General features: G+C 41.1%; 1 protein-coding gene across 1 annotated transcript in view; it reads right to left on the bottom strand.

The window, feature by feature from the left end:
* The window catches only part of sorbs2b (sorbin and SH3 domain containing 2b), a 114,411-nt gene that overhangs the window by 94,595 nt on the left and 5,697 nt on the right, over positions 1-14,119 (bottom strand). Inside the window, exon 2 of the mRNA XM_060927870.1 lies at positions 10,772-10,923. Coding sequence (XP_060783853.1) covers positions 10,772-10,778 — 7 coding nt within the window. The 5' untranslated portion in view covers positions 10,779-10,923. The remainder of the gene's footprint in view (positions 1-10,771; positions 10,924-14,119) is intronic.

Genomic DNA, 14,119 nt, shown 5'->3' with positions numbered 1-14,119 from the left:
TGAGGCTGGGCTGTATCGCGCTGTCACGAGGGGGAAAAACTCACGTGCACATTAGGCAAACTGGGGAAAGTTATAATGGAATGATTTCGCACTGTAGTTGGGTTGAGCACATACATTTCTATGATTCTGGATCTGAAATAGCAATGTTATAACTTATAACATTGCCATTTCAGATCCAGAATTTTTAGGGGAGGCTGAGCCTCCCTCGTTGTCTTAGCGCAATCGCCCGTGCAGCCCAGAAGAAATAGCTACGACTAGGGGTGTGCAAAATAATCGTCATGACAATGCATCGCGATACTAACTTTCACGATATACTGCATCGATTCTTGATGCCAAATATCGATTATTAATTTTTAAAAATGAATAAATAAAATTGTATGAAAGGTTGGCGAACATCAGCTAAAAACAAGTAGAATACAACTTCCAGTCCTGTAGATGTCGCCGTGGAGTTTTTGACGCCCGCTGCCTTCATGCCAGTGGCATTTCCGGCGGTGGGCTACTGCGACCTAGACATTCTGCATAGACATCATATGCGACTGCGACTCTGTTTACAAATCTCGCTGGAACAGCGCGCACGACATGCTTGAGCGCTTTTTAGAGCAACAGCCTGCCATCCACACTGCACTCCTGTCTGCAGAAATACGTAAATCTGAGAAGGACATCTGCACACTCACCGAGTCTGACATAACTGCTGCGGTACTACAACATGCTAAAAGAAATATGCTTAGTGAGTGTATTGTTTCCTAATTTGAGGATGCTCCACAAACTATAAATGCATAAGGCATTTAAATATAATGTAAAGTAATGTAACAAATAATATAATGATGATGATGATGATAATTTAATGCACTGAGTAATATAGTATATCTCATCTCATCTCATTATCTCTAGCCGCTTTATCCTTCTACAGGGTCGCAGGCAAGCTGGAGCCTATCCCAGCTGACTACGGGCGAAAGGCAGGGTACACCCTGGACAAGTCGCCAGGTCATCACAGGGCTGACACATAGACACAGACAACCATTCACACTCACATTCACACCTACGCTCAATTTAGAGTCACCAGTTAACCTAACCTGCATGTCTTTGGACTGTGGGGGAAACCGGAGCACCCGGAGGAAACCCACGCGGACACGGGGAGAACATGCAAACTCCACACAGAAAGGCCCTCGCCGGCCCCGGGGCTCGAACCCAGGACCTTCTTGCTGTGAGGCGACAGCGCTAATCCCTACACCACCGTGCCGCCCTAATATAGTATATATATTTTGATATTTATTATTGCCTTGTCCTCCCATACTGCAGGTGCTGCAAAGAAATTGAAAACTGCTGCTATTAGTTTTCTTTTATTATTTTTAGTTTTATAAATCCTATGCAATTTTTGTCATTAGTGTGTCCACTTGTTAAGTATGGAAACAGTATTTGTTTTAATGGCAACTACCTCCAAAGTCGTTTCAATAAATTCAGTTATGAACTGAGTTGCTCTGAGTTATGCATCAATTGGAGACACTATCCACATCGTACACAGCCACTGGTAATTATGCTCTATTTTTTTTTTACATTTTCACTGAAGTATGTTGAATATATCGCAATGCATCGCAATAATTCAAGAATCGTGATGCATCGTGATAGTATCGCATCGTAGCATGTGAATCGTGATTCGAAGTGAATCGTGACTTCTTTGCCAATACCCACCCCTAGCTACGACCCACTTAACATTCATGAACAGTGGCACTGTGCTTTTGTGGCAAATGCATAAATAAACTGACATGTGCAGCTTCAATTGTTTGCCTGGCTGCAGAAGGCTCATGGTTAAGTTAATAACAGTCTATTAAGTAAAAATAAAATGACCTATTAACTAGAAATTTGACGTTTGGAGGAGAGCTGACCTTTGTTTTGGGAGCTATTATGTTAATAATGAGTCCTTAGAGAAGGCATGGCACGAAATCAACATTCCAAGAATATCCAGGAGTTCTGGGTGTATTTCTTACCAGCAATCAACAAGAGTGCTCTGAGAGCACAATATCCCTTGCTGGCAACTATGCCATAACTCTGGTAAAATGCAACTGAATTGAACGAAATTGCAGTATGCGTATTACCGACATATAACAAAGAATCCTGTCAAGTTTCATGAAATTGCTCCAAAAATTGTGAGAGGAGTTGATTTCAGAAGGTGAGTACCCTTCCTGGAATGGACGGACGGACATCGTCACGACATAATCCCCCTTCGGGCCTTTCGGCCAGTGGGGGATAAAACTTGTAAGGGAAGTTGATTTCAGAAAGCAAGCACACCTTGATGAAATTGCCAAAGTACAAGTTTGTTAATAATCAAGGGCATAACTCTGGTACAATTTGCCCAAATTAAACGAAATTTCAATAAGAGTATAACAGTCATATGACAAAGCCTTTTGCCAAGTTTGGTGAAATTCCTCCACAAACTGTGAGAGGAGTTGATTTCAGAAGAATGTACACCCTCATGAAATTGTCAAAGTACAAGTTATTTAATCAAGGGTCAAAACTCTGGTAAAATTTTCACAAACGAAATTAAATCACAATATGTGTATTACCATCATTTCACAAGGCCTTTTGCCAAACTTCGAGAAATTTGTCCAAAAATTCTGAGAGGAGTTGATGTCAGAAGGCAAGCACACCTTCATGGAATTGTGAAAGTACAAGGTTGTTAATCAAGGGCTGTAATTCTGGTAAAATGTGACCGAATTTAACGAAATTACAATATGCATATAACAGACATATAACAACGAATCCTGCCAAGTTTCATGAAATTCCTCCAAAAATTGTGAGAGGAGATGAGAAGGTGAACACCCTTCCTGGGACGGACAGACATCGCCATGACATAAACCCTCCTTCGGGCCTTTCGGCCAGCGGGGGATAAAAATCAGAAGCACATTATCTTAATTAGTGGAATGGGAAGTTGGTTGCTTAATTACTAAATGCTGCTAATACTTTTGCTCAGTTTCACCCATCTTAACCATCAGGTGTGGTCAGTAACATCTGGATACCGCATGCAGATGTATTCTAACAAGTGATGTCTGACATAGTAAGAGGTGGGAAGTAACAAAGTACGAATACCTTGTCGCTGTACTTAAGTAGAGTTTTCAGGTGTCTGTTCTTTACTTGAATATTTATTTTCCTTACAGCTTTTTACTTCTTACATTTTAACACAAATATCTGTACTCTCAGGGCTGCACAGTGGTGTAGTGGTTAGCGCTGTCGCCTCACAGCAAGAAGGTCCAGGTTTGAGCCCCGGGGCCAGCGAGGGCCTTTCTGTGTGGAGTTTGCATGTTCTCCCCGTGTCCGCGTGGGTTTCCTCCGGGTGCTCCGGTTTCCCCCACAGTCCAAAGACATGCAGGTTAGGTTAACTGGTGACTCTAAATTGAGCGTAGGTGTGAATGTGAGTGTGAATGGTTGTCTGTGTCTATGTGTCAGCCCTGTGATGACCTGGCGACTTGTCCAGGGTGTACCCCGCCTTTCGCCCGTAGTCAGCTGGGATAGGCTCCAGCTTGCCTGCGACCCTGTAGAAGGATAAAGCGGCTAGAGATGAAAAATAAAATAGCTTATTTACCTAAATAATCATACTTGAACATTGTAGCTCTTATTGTTTTATTTTTCAAATGCAGTGATACACTTTTAATTAAAACAAGAAAGTGGCTGGTAAAAAAAAATTTGAGTTGTTGGTAGATTTTGGAATCCACCAGCCACAGTGGCACGTGTATAAAAAAAAAGTTAATTTCCAACCTTGGTGGACTGGCTACACTTAATTGCCCGTGTGTGAATAAATGAGTCTATATGTGTGTGCATAGGCATGTAACAATATATCGTGTGACAAAAAATGATACAAATTTATAATGATTTGAATTGATAAAATTAAAAAAAAGACTCTTTATTATCAGGCTGCATAATCTTAGTTTTTCCTCGCCGTAATTGTGTTGTTTAGACAGCAGAGGGCAGAATAACGTAAAATAGTGGAAAAGCATGTGACTTCATCCAAGGCGGAAGTAACACAGGCGAAAACACACCCACACACAGATCTAAAATGGGAAAGAACTGTTGTGAGATTGACTGTACAAATAGATTTAGAAAGAAATAGGTACGCTCTTTTAACAGACTGCAGAATAGGGTTGGGCGGTATTACGGTAAGAAGGTATCCCGAGGTATCCAAAAGTACCAACGGTATCGGTCTCATTACCGTCATTTTAAAAAAATATATAATATCTAAATAAATATGGAGCACATGAGGTCATAATATAAAATAATAAATTGAAGATCATCCCGAATAACTGTGTGATCGTATTTTCACTAATTCTATCAATTTCCTAAAGAAGTTTTCATCGCGTGCAGGGTTGTTTATGTCGTTACCATGGCAACCCTGCGTGACATTTTGGAGTCTGACAGAAAGCTTCGCAAGAGACTGAGACCGGGGGTGTCATGGCTCAGATGGCTAAGGCACCGTACCATAAATCCGGGGACCCGGGTTCGATTCCGACCCGAGGTTATTTCCCGTCTCTCTCTCTCTCTCTCTCCCCCTCCCCCGCTCATTTCCTGTCTCTCTATACTGTCCTATCTAAAAAAAAAAAAGAGAGACTGAGACCGTGGTTGAAAGATGGCAAGTCAAGATAACGAGTTAGTGGCAAAAAAAATACAACATCGACAGTGTGGCAGTATTTTGGTTTCAAACCAAACGAAAAGGAAGAGCCAGCAATAATGTAAATGACCGCGCAAAATCGAAAAAAATCTAATATGTCCCCTAAGGCACACCATAGCCTGGGGTACTCCACTTCCACGAGATCTCTCCAATGAGTTGTGTTTTGAGTAGGTTACATGAGTAACAACAAGGTAAAATAATATAACGTATGACATTTGGGATGTGGGTAATAAACGTTTGAAATGTCATCTACTGAAGAAACGGAAGAAAACATCGTAGCGTGAACTGTTAGGTTTCTGGTGGGAATTAGCAATGCGCTTGCTATCTTTGTTGGGTGTGTTAAACCGTATGGATTTAAGTGGAATAATTGTAAGGAGTTATGTGATCAAGACAACGTTTTAAGCAAGGTAAGGCCATTTGATTATTAATTTCCCCGCCATGGCATGACGTGGGCCCATATGATTTTGCCTTGTGCAGCTATCACGCATTTGAATTAGGTTCGCCTCATTTGCGCTGAAGAATATGGTTTATCGCGCAGTCTAAACGGACTTGGGTGTTGGTTGATTCTTTTTCTTTTCTTTTTTTATTTCCCATGCTTGAAAGGGTATGATCCTGCTCATCGTGTACTTTTTTTTGATGGAGTGGGTGAAATAGTGCTGCAAATGGCGTTTCAACGCAGACATGTGTAAACGACAGTTGAATGCTATTTTCAAGATGAAGGAAGAGTTGCGTGATGCTTTGAAATATCTCTTAATCCATTCATCAATGCACAAAATTCGCTTTGCTGCTTAATCCATACCACAATGCACACAATTCGCTATGCTGCTTTTAAATAGTACATTTGAGGCATAGGCGCACGTTACACAGTAGGCCGAAACAAAATATTATTTTTTTCTCGGTAATACCGTATACCCCGGGAAAACACAGAGACGGTTTAAAGGTATCAAAATTTGGATACCGCCCAACCCTACTGCAGAAAGCTCATGAAACAAGACCAACTGTGAGCTACTGCTCACTTAAGCATGGCGCACATGGGCGATTTCTCGTCACAAGCGTATTGTGATTTTTGGACGCAAGTTTCCCTTCTCGGGTAGCTGCGTGTGCGCGTCATCTGCAACCAGTGGGCGATCTGGGGAGGGGGATGCAAGTCACGTGGAAATTACATGACTACTTCGCGGGCAGGGATTGGCTTAGCTTTTGGAGGTGATCGCTTCGGTACTGCAAAGACACGCACACACAGCGGTATCTCTGCAACAAGTCAGCGACTGGCGATTTTTTCTGTCGCAGAATATCAAGCATGTTTGATACCTGCGATCTGTCGCAAGAAAAAAAAAATCGCCAGCGCTTATATCCGCAAACAAAGCAATTTTACGCTTGCGTCAAAAAGTTGCACGACCAAGTGACGGAAAATCGCCCGTGTGCACTGGGCTTTACGTATCCCCCCCCCGCTCTCGCTTATATCAGAATGCAAGCAATCGAAGGAATAGGACACTTATTATGAATGTTGACTTCAACAAATAATTAACCCTGAAAGTAGTAAGTAAAGAGCAGTGACCCCCCCCCGCCCAGGGATTTCAGACAGCATCCTGGTAAACTGTCATTTTGAAATAGCATCTTGCTTCTTGAAATAGCGTCAAAATCCACCTAATATGTTTCGTAAATACATTCAGTTGGTAAACAGGAAGTCGATGTGGGGCCCTAAACAACCAATTAAAGGGGAACTGAAGTCATTTTAAAACTTGCTTTTTTTCTTAATTATCGTGTTATTCAATTACGTTTTCGGTTTTATTAACCTTATATCGTGACTCGTACTGGCATATTATATTACACTTATCAGCCTTTTCGGTTTTTAGCCATGTTGAATGTAGTTCGTATGGTCCACGGCAGGCGTCGCTTATCCGCGCGATCTTCACAAGACTTGTGCGAGACTCCAAACGTGAATTGTCAGCGCCGCCATTTTGAAAACTGTTTACACCAGGGGTCATCAAACTACGGCCCGCGGGCCAACTCCGGCCCGCCACCCCCCTTTGACCGGCCCCCCAGCCCCTCACCACTTGAACCGGCCCTATGAGGCAATCCCCAAAAGTGGTCATGGCCTATTTTTTTAAATTGCTTTTTGGCAAATAATAACATGTCTGCATCTTGTATTTTGTCGATTTTATCAATTAAAATTGATATTTAGTTATAAAATGAACTATTCATATTTTCCGAATTTTCGTCATATGCTCGCGATCAAGCAGTGACAGGCAGTGCACGCACAGAGAACTGTCAGTGTTCAGGACAGCAAAATGGCGAGCGGTCAGCGAAAAGCTGACAGAGAGTGCAGAGTTTTTAAAGAACAGTGGACCACCGATTATTTTTTCATTCAGTGTAAGGGCCGTGCAGTTTGTCTTGTATGTAAAGAAAGTGTCGGTTTTCAAAGAATATAATCTGCGTCGTCACTACGAAACCCGCCACAAAGAATATGCTAGTTTGCGAGGGCAAACAAGAGAAGACAGGATTCGGAGGATGAAATGCGGACTGGCTGCACAACAGAATGTATTCCTTCGCCAAACCCAGATCAACCAGGCTGCTGTCCGAGCTAGCTATAAGGTAGCTCACCTACTAGCTACCCATGGAAAGCCGTTTACTGATGGGGACTTTGTTAAAGTATGCATGCTTGCTGTGGCCGAGGAGGTGTGTCCCGACAAGAAGGATGCGCTCAATGCAGCGAGTCTCTCCGCACCTACTATGACCAGGCAAACCGAAGATCTGGGGGACAGCGTGTATGACCAGCTGAATGAGAAAGCGTCAGAATTCGAGTTTTTTGCATTGGCCTTGGATGAGAGCAATGACGTGTGGGACACAGCACAACTGCTGTGATCTATTGATCTATTGCTCATATTATTATAATTTCACTGTTTTTTTTAATGTATTTATTTTATAGGCCTATTTATTTGACCTTTATTAAGTGCTGCACACAATTATTATTAATATTATTAATAATATCAACAGGCCTACCTACAGTTATAATTTTCCACTCACCTTTGCCAGTGTCAATCACCTCAACTAGGCAGATGTTTCTTACCTTGACAGCTTTGATGTTATTTTTATTAGAAAATAAATAAATGGAATATCAGTGGTATTTCAAACTAAAACAAAGTGTGAAGACTCGATTACTACTTTTGCAAACCACTAGTAAAGATAAACAAATATGTGCCAGGAATCAAGTGTTGGTATAGTAGTGGGGATGGCTGTGCCAGGCTAGTAATCTCTACTACACAATGAGGCCTGCTGGTGGTCATATTTGTCTGGGTCATACAATTCTACGTTATACAGCTGACCCGACCCCGCCCCCCCATCACAGTCAGGAACGACAATGTGGCCCCCAGAGAAAAAAAGTTTGGTGACCCCTGGTTTACACAGCGGCCAGATCGCCATATCATTCCAATTTAGATTAATTTCGAGATCTGCCAGCTTCATTAGTGATGGAGATTATTCGAACGACTTCGAACCAACGTGGAGTAGAGAAGAGTTGGAAAGACGACAGGATAAGGACGAGTCCGTCGCGCTGGTATTTACGTCATTACTGTCACACAATTAAAGCATGCCAGATCAGGCGGCTGGTGGGTTTTCAAAATAATAAATACATGCATGTGTTTTTGTGATAAATACATATTATACTGAGCGTATTTCACACATAATCCTCACTAAGGTTTCGGATAGTGCTACAAAGTATAGTGCCCTATATAGTGAGTAGGGAGCGATTTCGGACACAGGGAAAACTTCCAGCTTGATTACGTCGGCAGTCGAAGGAGGGTGCACGCGTCTTTTGACGACATTGGCAGATGTTGGTCACTTTGATTTCCGCTGTACGTTTTACTTCCGTCCTACGACGTCTCGCACAGGTCTCAGCGAATCTCGTTTACGGACATTGCTTTGACATACGGACTGATATATTACAGAGCATATTTCAAACACTCGTAACTTGCTACAGCAGTGACAAAATAGCTGTCAGAAATGCGTTCCTATGTTTTATAAAATGAGATAAATAGAATTTTGATAATAAAAAACTTGCCTTCAGTTCCTCTTTAATACCACTTCCAGTGAGAAATGGATTATTTTGACTAAATGAAATGAAAGGGGAAAAAATACTAAATGGTGTTAATTAAATGTTTACGCCATGCTGCCCTGATCTAAAAGTACTATTCTGACTAAAAATTTATTGAATATATGTTTACATAAACTAACAAGGAGAACACGTTTTCACATACAGTGGTGCTTGAAAGTTTGTGAACCCTTTAGAATTTTCTATATTTCTGCATAAATATGACCTAAAACATCATCAGATTTTCACACAAGTCCTAAAAGTAGATAAAGAGAACCCAGTTAAACAAATGAGACAAAAATATTATACTTGATCATTTATTGATTGAGGAAAATGATCCAATATTACATATCTGTGAGTGGCAAAAGTATGTGAACCTCTAGGATTAGCAGTTAATTTGAAGGTGAAATTAGAGTCAGGTGTTTTCAATCAATGGGATGACAATCAGGTGTGAGTGGGCACCCTGTTTTATTTAAAGAACAGGGATCTATCAAAGTCTGATCTTCACAACACGTGTTTGTGGAAGTGTATCATGGCACAAACAAAGGAGATTTCTGAGGACCAAATAAAAAGCGTTGTTGATGCTCATCAGGCTGGAAAAGGTTACAAAACCATCTCTAAAGAGTTTGGACTCCACCAATCCATAGTCAGGCAGATTGCATACACATGGAGGAAATTCAAGACCATTGTTACCCTCCCCAGGAGTGGTCGACCAACAAAAATCACTCCAAGAGCAAGGCGTGTAATAGTCGGCGAGGTCACAAAGGACCCCAGGGCAACTTCTAAGCAACTGAAGGCCTCTCTCACATTGGCTAATGTTAATGTTCATGAGTCCACCATCAGGACAACACTGAACAACAATGGTGTGCATGGCAGGGTTGCAAGGAGAAAGCCACTGCTCTCCAAAAAGAACATTGCTGCTCATCTGCAGTTCGCTAAAGATCATGTGGACAAGCCAGAAGGCTATTGGAAAATGTTTTGTGGACGGATGAGACCAAAATAGAACTTTTTGGTTTAAATGAGAAGCATTATGTTTGGAGAAAGGAAAACACTGCATTCCAGCACAAGAACCTTATCCCATCTGTGAAACATGGTGGTGGTAGTATCATGGTTTGGGCCTGTTTTGCTGCATCTGGGCCAGGACGGCTTGCCATCATTGATGGAACAATGAATTCTGAATTATACCAGCGAATTCTAAAGGAAAATGTCAGGACATCTGTCCATGAACTGAATCTCAAGAGAAGGTGGGTCATGCAGCAAGACAACGACCCTAAGCATGCAAGTCGTTCTACCAAAGAATGGTTAAAGAAGAATAAAGTTAATGTTTTGGAATGGCCAAGTCAAAGTCCTGACCTTAATCCAATGGAAATGTTGTGGAACGACCTGAAGCGAGCAGTTCATGTGAGGAAACCCACCAACATCCCAGAGTTGAAGCTGTTCTGTACGGAGGAACGGGCTAAAATTCCTCCAATCCGGTGTGCAGGACTGATCCACAGTTACTGGAAACATTTAGTTGCAGTTATTGCTGCACAAGGGGGTCACAGCAAATACTGAAAGCAAAGGTTCACATACTTTTGCCACTCACAGATATGTAATATTGGATCATTTTCCTCAATAAATAAATGACCAAGTATAATATTCTTGTCTCATTTGTTTAACTGGGTTCTCTTTATCTACTTTTAGGACTTGTGTGAAAATCTGATGATGTTTTAGGTCATATTTATGCAGAAATATAGAAAATTCTAAAGGGTTCACAAACTTTCAAGCACCACTGTAAACTTAATGGTTAAAACCCTGTTATCAGCACTAGCAATATTACTGTGTTCCAGTTAAACAAAACCATGGACGTACAAATTATGAGAAATATTAGACCTTGTCCATGAAGAAGAGCTCATGTCTCATTCCATGACAGAATATAAATAGGAACTAATATGAAGCTAAAACTGTTATGACTCCTTTCAGCCTCCTCTAAACACACTAATTCACCTGCATCGCAGCATGAGAGACAGACAGGACACACTCCTTACCACGCATTAAGAGTGAACCAGGTTATGTGTTCGAACTGACAGACATCTGTGCCGCCAGGCAGCGAGCTCCACTTCTCCTTCTTCCTGTCCAGCCTTCAGCCCAGGAGGACTCTGAGGTTTTCAGCGTTAAACTGGTAGGCTGCTGCCCGCTTCTGGAGGCAGAAGAGGGGAGAAAGTAAGCCCCCGCTCCAGAGCTCAAGTCCTGTGGTTTGAGCTATTTTCAGATGGAGACATACATGTCTGGAAGCTTGAAAGCTACTCCGTGCCTCAGGAAGGGAAACTGACAACACTTAAAGTGCACGGAAGGAGGACAAACATCTGAGCTTGGCTGGGGCCTCGGCAGGCTACATGCTGTGCACGAGCTGAAAACACTAATGCGAACTGGCAAGTTAGCCAAAATCGATCACTGTCTCGAAAGAGTTAGTTTCCTCCAAGCCAAAAAAAAGTATGCATTGTTTTTTGTTTTTTTGGTTTGGTTTTTTCCTGATCACATTATCTCCCAGTTCAACCTCAGAGGACGCAAACACGGAAGTGTGTGTAACATAATCATAGATATGAAAAAAAGCAAACAAAGCCAAGGACGCGCCTTTGAAAAACAACCTCAGCAGAAACCGTGTTCAGCTCTGGTAACATTTATGACATGAACTCTATTTTTGCTTCGAAAGTTTGTTTGTGATGACAGTTCTCATTTATCATGTCAACAACAACAACAACAACGACCTTCAATCAAGAGTCTCCAGCATGCGTATGTCATGCTGCATCAATTTCAAGACGATTTATGATCTGACTTAAATACCAGTATGTTCACTATAATATACATGCAATATCACATGGATTTGGCAATGTTGAGCAAAATGTTGAAGAAAAAACGCAAACACACACACCCCTTAGCTATATCACGAATAGCGTATGTCTAGAAGCATGAACACACACGGTAAACTACCATTTAGAATCGATTCTCATACTGTAGCAAGACGCATGAGGTCATATTAAGCGGTTGGTAGCGCAAGAATGAAAACTATTTACAAAGGAGATCAGCCGCATGGAAACCTCCTAAACAGGAAGGAGCTCAGAAAATGCTTGATGACCGAAGGTGTCAGCACAAACCTGAGCCAAAGAAAAACACCCCGCAACGCTAACATCACTCATATTCTCATACCAGAGATGGCTGCGGAGTTACAGCAGACGAACCCTTAAAACTGATACTGACAGGATCCGATACGCACCTATGCCTCTTTCCAAAAATGGACACGCACACAGGAAGAACACTGGAGAACATTAGTTGCGCTTGGTTGTTGAAAAAGCGACAAGGGTCACTAAACACATGCTAGATAATACAATCCAAAATGATTAAACCATTTAAATTGAACCCTGTTATCAAACACCACAACTACTGATGCTTGCAATGAAAAAAAAAAAATCTCACAATGTTTCCTGTAAAGGCTCGTTTGCACTGCATGACTAAGTAAACTTTATGTTCTGCTGATCCAGATTTGCAGTTTGTCATTGAATCACATGCTGGGTCTCTTAAAACACTTCACTTTTCAAACTTTTACACTTTCCAATAAAATACTGCAATTAGATCTACAGTGCTGTACTAAAGACTTAGGCAGGTGTAAAGAAATGCTGTCGACCAAAAATGGCTTAAAAATAATGAAATGAAATGTTTCAGCATTAAAAAAAAAAATAAATACTATAAACAGCAGTCAGCCATAATAAATGAAACAAAGTCAATATTTGGTGTGAGACGACCCTTTGCTTTAAAAAAATATATATATATATATAGTAGTCTCAGGTGCAATGAGTGCAGTTTTATAAGGAAATGAGCTGTAGGTTTTACTGAGCATCTTACAGAACCAGCTACCGTACTTTGACTGCCATACTCGCTTCTTAATTTTGCATCAAAACCCAGTAGGCTTCATTACGATTTCTTTTTTAATCTGAAAAGTCGTCTCTTATGTAATATGCAGCTCAGATACAAACTTTTTTTCTGTAACATGAAAAACAAACTCCTGGAAAACAAACGTTTGGAACTCTAAAATGTCTGTACTGCATGAAACAAAAATAGAGTGCCTAAGACCTTTGCACAGTGCTACAGTGGTGCTTGAAAGTATGTGAACCCTTTATAATTTTCTATATTTCTGCATAAATATGACCTAAAACATTATCAGATTTTCACACAAGTCCTAAAAGTAGATAAAGAGAACCCAGTTAAACAAATGAGACAAAAATATTATACTTGGTCATTTATTTATTGAGGAAAATGATCCAATATTACATATCTGTGAGTGGCAAAAGTATGTGAACCTTTGCTTTCAGTATCTGGTGTGACCCCCTTGTGCAGCAATAACTGCAACGAAACGTTTCCGGTAATTGTTGATCAGTCCTGCACACGGGCTTGGAGGAATTTTAGCCCATTCCTCTGTACAGAACAGCTTCAACTCTGGGATGTTGGTGGGTTTCCTCACATGAACTGCTCGCTTCAGGTCCTTCTACAACATTTTGATTGGATTAAGGTCAGGACTTTGACTTGGCCATTCCAAAACATTAACTTTATTCTTCATTAACCATTCTTTGGTAGAACGACTTGTGTGCTTAGGGTCGTTATCTTGTTGCATGACCCACCTTCTCTTGAGATTCAGTTCATGGACAGATGTCCTGACATTTTCCTTTAGAATTCCAACCCTGCCATGCACACCATTGTTGTTCAGTGTTCTCCTGAAGGTGGACTCATGAACATTAACATTAGCCAATGTGAGAGAGGCCATCAGTTGCTTAGAAGTTACCCTGGAGTCCTTTGTGACCTCGCCGACTATTACACGCCTTGCTCTTGGAGTGATCTTTGTTGGTCGACCACTCCTGGGGAGGGTAACAATGGTCTTGAATTTCCTCCATTTGTATACAATCTGTCTGACTGTGGATTGGTGGAGTCCAAACTCTTTAGAGATGGTTTTGTAACCTTTTCCAGCCTGATGAGCATCAACAACGCTTTTTCTGAGGTCCTCAGAAATCTCCTTTGTTCGTGCCATGATACACTTCCACAAACATGTGTTGTAAAGATCAGACTTTGATAGATCCCTGTTCTTTAAATAAAACAGGGTGCCCACTCACACCTGATTGTCATCCCATTGATTGAAAACACCTGACTCTAATTTCACCTTCAAATTAACTGCTAATCCTAGAGTTTCACATACTTTTGCCACTCACAGATATGTAATATTGGATCATTTTCCTCAATAAATAAATGACCAAGTATAATATTTTTGTCTCATTTGTTTAACTGGGTTCTCTTTATCTACTTTTAGGACTTGTGTGAAAATCTGATGATGTTTTAGGTCACATTTATTC

The sequence above is a fragment of the Neoarius graeffei genome, chromosome 8 (assembly GCF_027579695.1).
Source record: "Neoarius graeffei isolate fNeoGra1 chromosome 8, fNeoGra1.pri, whole genome shotgun sequence".
Lineage (NCBI taxonomy): Eukaryota > Metazoa > Chordata > Actinopteri > Siluriformes > Ariidae > Neoarius > Neoarius graeffei.
Note: the sequence above shows the minus strand (reverse complement) of the source record. Positions and strands in the feature narration are given on the sequence as shown.